At 30.5% G+C, this 5,780-nt stretch overlaps 1 protein-coding gene across 1 annotated transcript; it reads right to left on the bottom strand.

Moving 5' to 3' along the window:
• Positions 1-895: 895 nt before the first annotated feature.
• On the bottom strand, positions 896-2,779 carry LOC145071445 (uncharacterized). Its single transcript, XM_079018325.1, has 5 exons — positions 1,959-2,779; positions 1,697-1,833; positions 1,400-1,551; positions 1,235-1,301; positions 896-1,134 (listed from the first exon to the last, which is right to left on the bottom strand). Exons 1-5 carry the CDS (start codon positions 2,689-2,691, stop codon positions 1,096-1,098), a joined length of 1,128 nt encoding a protein of 375 aa, XP_078874451.1. The 5' UTR covers positions 2,692-2,779; the 3' UTR covers positions 896-1,095.
• Positions 2,780-5,780: the final 3,001 nt, after the last annotated feature.

Raw genomic sequence — 5,780 nt, 5'->3', positions numbered from 1 at the left:
TGCAAATGAGGTGTCTACATAAAAAATTACAAACGTTATTTAAAAAAACTACATTACTAATAAAAAAAAAACTGCATTATTTATTAAAAATCTTTATTTAACAGCTTTTACTTATAAAAAAACAGTCTCTTTTATAAAAACTGCACTATTTATTGAAAAAACTGCACAAGTTATTAAAAAAACTGCATTTAGCAGCTTTATTTATAAAAAACAGTAAAAAAACAGCTCATTTTATAAAAAACTGCACTGTTTTTTGAAAAAAAAAACTGCATTATTTGTTAAAAAACTGCATTTTTAACAAGAAAAAAACATTTTTAATAAAAAAAAACTGCAGCTTTTTTTTATAAAAAACAATACTTTAAAAAGAAAAAATAATTTGAGCTATATGACCAGTATACTGGGTATAGCCGGTCACAAGGACTGCATTTTTACAAAAAATAAAGTATAAGGGTTTATTTTACAAGAAAAAAAGAATAAAGACTAAATATATACATTTCAAAAAATATCTTACCCTATCAAATCATTATCCTATTAAATAACAAGTTGTTGGTGGGCTTTTGAAGAAGCCTTTTCTTTGTAACCAAATTTAGTGTCCAATCCATTAATTGTTTCCTTGACTAATTTAAGTCTTTTAATTAAACAAGCTCTTTTATTTACTTTATAATAAATAAACCCATTTATTTATTTAGCTCGATATTGATTAACTATTAATTATTTATTTTAGTTGGTAAATAAAAATTTTGCCTTGTATAAATATATTATTTATTTCATTCTCTTGTGATGATCTTTAATCGGTGACCTATAATTAGCAGTAAAACATATGCCTTATTTGTTGCACATTTACAAGAGGTATTTAACTACTTAGTAATATCATGATGCTACAAGAAACTTTAACTTTAAAAGAATTGATTCTTAACTTTGTATCAACCATGAAAATTGTTAAAAAAAATGTAATCCTTAAGCATGAGAATAATATACAATCATAACCAACTTTTACCTAACAATCATAGCCAAAAATATACAATCATAAAACACTTCTTCACTAAACAAAATCTCCAAAACTTGGAAAGGAATCTAATCGATTGTTTTGACTTGTCAACGTGTCAAATTTCTCCATTTGTCCTTCAAATCAACCTGAAACCATTCGCCTACAAATTGTAAGTTTTGTCCTTATCATAAAAATAGCCCCAGACTCATGTAACAAATGCAACTTATAAAAATAATGATGCATTACCTCTGTTCTATCTACAAATATGTCACGATATATATTTAACATCAGCTTCCAATTTCCTTTACCATACCTTCAAAAAAGAATACAAATTATATGAGCTATAAAACTGCAAATAAAAAAAATAAAAAAAAAAGTGAAATAAAGAAAGATTTTATAAGTTTGACTTACTTTAGCACTCCTGTTCGCAGAGTGTCCTCCTCTGTGATACTCCATCTCATTTTCTTTCTTGTTTGTGGGAGTTTCTTGTTTTTGTACTTGAGAGGTGTAATGGGTTGCTTTTTTGGTGAATCTTTGTTGGAATTATCAATGGAGTCACTCCACTACAAAGAGATTTTAATTAATTATACTTAATGCATCTATAACAATTTATCATATGATAAAAAAGATATCTGTGTGTAGTTGGGAAATATCAAAAACATTAAAAGTTCAAATTAAGATACATGCACAAAAGCCAAAAGGCATTACCTCAAAGACATGGGCAGTGCTATTTTGTTCCATTAGGCTAACATTAGGCTCCTTTTGATCATCTCCATTAGCATTTAGGGCTTCACCATGATCACACGAGGGACTGGGATCATCTACAACAACCTTATTATGGGCACCTACAAATACAATACAGTCACAATGAAACATTCTGATACATTCTCACATGCATTATGATCATTAACACTGATACAAAACCAAAGACAAAATGTCTTTCTATTAACAAGCTTCAGATTGAAATTACCTTTATCCTCTCTATTGAGATTGGCATTAACACATTGATCATCATTTGAAGCACCATCTGCAGCTACTTCTTTAATCTCATCATGATGTTCTTCCTCTTTACCCAAATCCAAAACCTTCCTTGGCATATCATCACCCAGTGTCCCAGCCACTGATTCAAGAAACGTAGGACCCATCTTTTCTTTAGCCTCCTTGACATAACAACAAACGGCATCCACTGCATCCAATCCCTTATACTTCACCAAGACTTTTTCAAAATAATTTGGAACCCAAACGCCAGCCTCAAGATCATTCATCCAACCCAACAAATCATCAGAAACCAAGCTCACTCCGTTTGCCACATCAAATTTCTCCATTTTTTCAATCCTACCCCTCCATATCCTACTCACAGCACAAAAATACTTGTATGTATCATCATCCCCACTCTCTTCAATCAACTTTACTGTACAATGCACCGCAACAGCGCAATACGCTGCTTTCATGGCTTCAGAAACCTTAGTATTTCCTTCTCTATGATCCAATTCTTCAATTTGTTCTAAGAATTCGAGAGTACGTTCGGAGATTGTACCTTTTTTGATATCAGACTCCAGTTTTCGCAAGAGCAGACTCTTTGTAATGCTTGGGTCGTTGTTTGGCAAAGGAAGAACGCGAATTAGAACGTTTAATAAGCGATCGTCGAGTGAGTGTTGTCGTATGAGGAACTCGAGAATCCACCTACCTATATCAACGTCCATTTAATGAAATTACGCATATACAATGATGAAATCTTACACTTTTCCTCAGGTTAGTCAACTGGGTTTTTGAATTAGGGTTTTCAATGAATAGATGGTGGGAAATGGGAATGATCCTGTTTAAAATTGGGGTATTCTTATTTTTATTCAAACCCCCTGAAGTTTTCAAATGTTTCAAAACCTACCTCGTAAAATGCATATTTTCTAAAATGTCACTTAACTTAAGCAATTTCGGTATTGCGCGTTTTTGACAATGACATTTGTTTTCTACTTTTTTCCTAAGAATTTAGGCAGATGTTTGATAAAAGTGTCAAACTTACTAGTACCAAGTTATTAGTTTAGTAATGTACTAGTTGTGAGACCCGTATGTTATACGGGTTGGATAAAACAAAAAATATATATAAATGTTTAAATAAAAATTTATTTAAATTTGAAATTTTAGATTTGAAATTTAAAATTTGAATTTAAAAGGAAACATATTAAATACAATATATAAGTACTAATATTGTAATTTATTGACTATTTTTAATTAAGGCAATTAGTAATTGGTGTGTAAATTTGATTGTTAATTAAGAAAAGATAAAAAATGAAAAAATGACAAATGAAAAAAAAAATTATTCAAAAATACCAAAAAATGACATGTGTCCAAATTAATGTAAGAGTGACAAGTGGCAAAAAAAAAAAAACCTTCATTTATTAGAGAAGATTATACTCCATTATTGTTACTAAATTTTATTAGCATCTCAACTTATAAGAAAAGTGCCTCCAACAAAATTTTGGAACATACTTGCAAATACTAATCTAAAAGTCGATAGGCACAAATTCGACGAACTTCGGCAGAAAGATAATGACTATTAGGCTAAGAGGTGTGGTGTGTTTTTTACTAATAGTGAAAAGGTGTCACGTAGGCGTCACGTCAATTTTTACAGTGTTTACAATTTTCACTTATGGATTAGGGTGTGGTTTTTCCTAGGTATGAGCATAAGATCCGTGGGACCGGGCCGGACCGGAAAAAAAAACCGGGACCGAACCGGATTATCATATTAATGGGCCGGTTTCGGGTTTGGTTTTTATCAATAATCGGGTTTCAGGTTTGGACCAGACCGTACCCGAATTAAAGGATTTAACCCGAACCGGACCGGACCGGAAAACCAAAAATTATTTTCTTTTTTTGATCGACAAACAGTAAGCGAGAATTACCAAAATAAAAAAAATGTTGTCCGATTGAATTAATTCGGCCTCTCCTGTGGATCACATTATAATGTCATTTTTTTTTGTTTCGGCTTCTTCTCTTGATCGTATTATGGTGTCGATTTTTTTTTCTCGAAAAACCAAAGTTATTTCCTACTACATTTTTTTTAATAAAAATAGTGCAGTTTTTTTTTTAAAATAATGCAGTATTTTGTAATAAAAATAACTAGATTATGACTCGCGTTAAACGCGGGGAACATAAATTAAATACATATCACATTAATAGGTGACATTGTCTTAGGTGAAATTTTAATAAAAAAAATGTTAGTTAGATTCATTTTTAGAGTTTTGAACCAAACTTGTTAAATAAAAATATTAAATATTTATATTAGAACAATTTGGTTTTTTAATACAGTAATTTTTAACATAAATGATCCACATGATCCTTTGTTTTATCACGACATGATGTGACTCCTTGATTAAAATATGTTGTGTAGTAGCTTTATAAATTGACTCTATTCGGTGTACCAATCCCCATGGAGGCTCGCATGGCTCTTTTCATATTGGTCATGTAAAACCAAAAGCAACAATAAGTTGTTATATGTACCAGCAACCTGCAAACAAATTCGATAAACATTACAATTAAAGTGCATTGTCATAACCATAAACATCAAATTCAGACATGTAATTTGGTCAATTTCTAAAGTATTTTTTCCTTATAAGACCGGAGGGTGTGGGAGGGATGTTTCCCTCACTTTTCTTTCCCTCACCTAAAACCCAAGGAATGGGTGGGAAGCTTCCCTCACTATTTTTTTATATTTTTTTTTAAATATATTTCATACATATATTATACTCATTTTGTAGGGAATTAAAAACCATGAATTTTAATATATTTTTTGATAGGTATATAATTTTATAAATATTAAAAAGGATTAAAAAAAAAAAAAAAAAAAAAAAAAAAAAAAAAAAAAAACATGTCTAATAGCATGAAGAGAGAGAGAGAGAGAGAGAGAGAGAGAGAGAGAGAGAGAAAGAGAGAGTGCGGCACTCCCTCCCCCCACCTCTTTCCCACGGGATGTTTCCCTCACCCAAGGAGTGGTATTCAAGAGTGAGGGAAGCTTCCCTCACCTCCTTTCCCGCTCCCATTCCGTCCAACCTAAGAATTAAAATATGATTTTTCAGTCAACGCCTAATCACGTATGCATATCTTTCGCTTAAAGAAATTATTACAAAAAATAGCATGCTATGAACAAAAAATAATATTAGTTTCATAATTTGCCAAAGGTTAACATTAATAAATTATAATGAACTTTCACAAATCTTGCATTCTGACCACCACATCCAACTAACAAATGAAATTCAGTTTAGTGGATTGATTCAAGAAATACATTCATGACTTCTTGTAGTTGAATTTGGGAAAATGCTAAGACCTACTGAGATATGAGGGAGCGGTCTGTGAGGCTACGGTTGGTTTCTAGAGTGCATTATAAATTCAAAATTGTTGGCACGTATCTTTCATACATGCTTCAATTATGAAATTTAGAGCTAACTGGTCAAAATCAAATTACAAAAAAAAAAAAAAAAAAAAAAAAAAAAAAAAAAAAAACAAATATGTAACCTAGAAATCAAACAACATATTTTTCATAGAAATAAATATCACAGATCTATATTTTACACTTTATATAATATTCTCCAATTATATATTATATTTTCATCTTTAATGGTCACTAACACCTCTTTCAACCATATTATTGTGTCATGAAAGAACTATAGAGTACACACATGCTTAATCGTACTGACAACAATTAATATTCTTTTATGATAAATATTGATATAAGTTTTGTTAACGATAAAAGATAGATTATCTTTTATCTATTTAAGTTAATTTGTTTCCTTTGTAA

Source organism: Lactuca serriola, chromosome 8 (genome assembly GCF_051521515.1).
Source record: "Lactuca serriola cultivar US96UC23 chromosome 8, Lser_US96UC23_V15, whole genome shotgun sequence".
NCBI classification, from domain to species: domain Eukaryota; kingdom Viridiplantae; phylum Streptophyta; class Magnoliopsida; order Asterales; family Asteraceae; genus Lactuca; species Lactuca serriola.
The sequence above is the reverse complement of the archived record's forward strand: the minus strand, read 5'-3'. Positions and strand labels throughout refer to the sequence as shown.

What these genes read in the sequence shown, in the direction of transcription:
- LOC145071445 (XM_079018325.1), bottom strand. Translation starts at nt 2,691, where the DNA reads ATGGACGTTGATATAGGTAGGTGGATTCTCGAGTTCCTCATACGACAA. An exon ending in GCACTGCCCATGTCTTTGAG is followed by an intron (nt 1,552 to 1,696) that starts GTAATGCCTTTT and finishes ATCTCTTTGTAG; the next exon opens with TGGAGTGACTCCATTGATAA. An exon ending in TATTTGTAGATAGAACAGAG is followed by an intron (nt 1,135 to 1,234) that starts GTAATGCATCAT and finishes GAATGGTTTCAG; the next exon opens with GTTGATTTGAAGGACAAATG.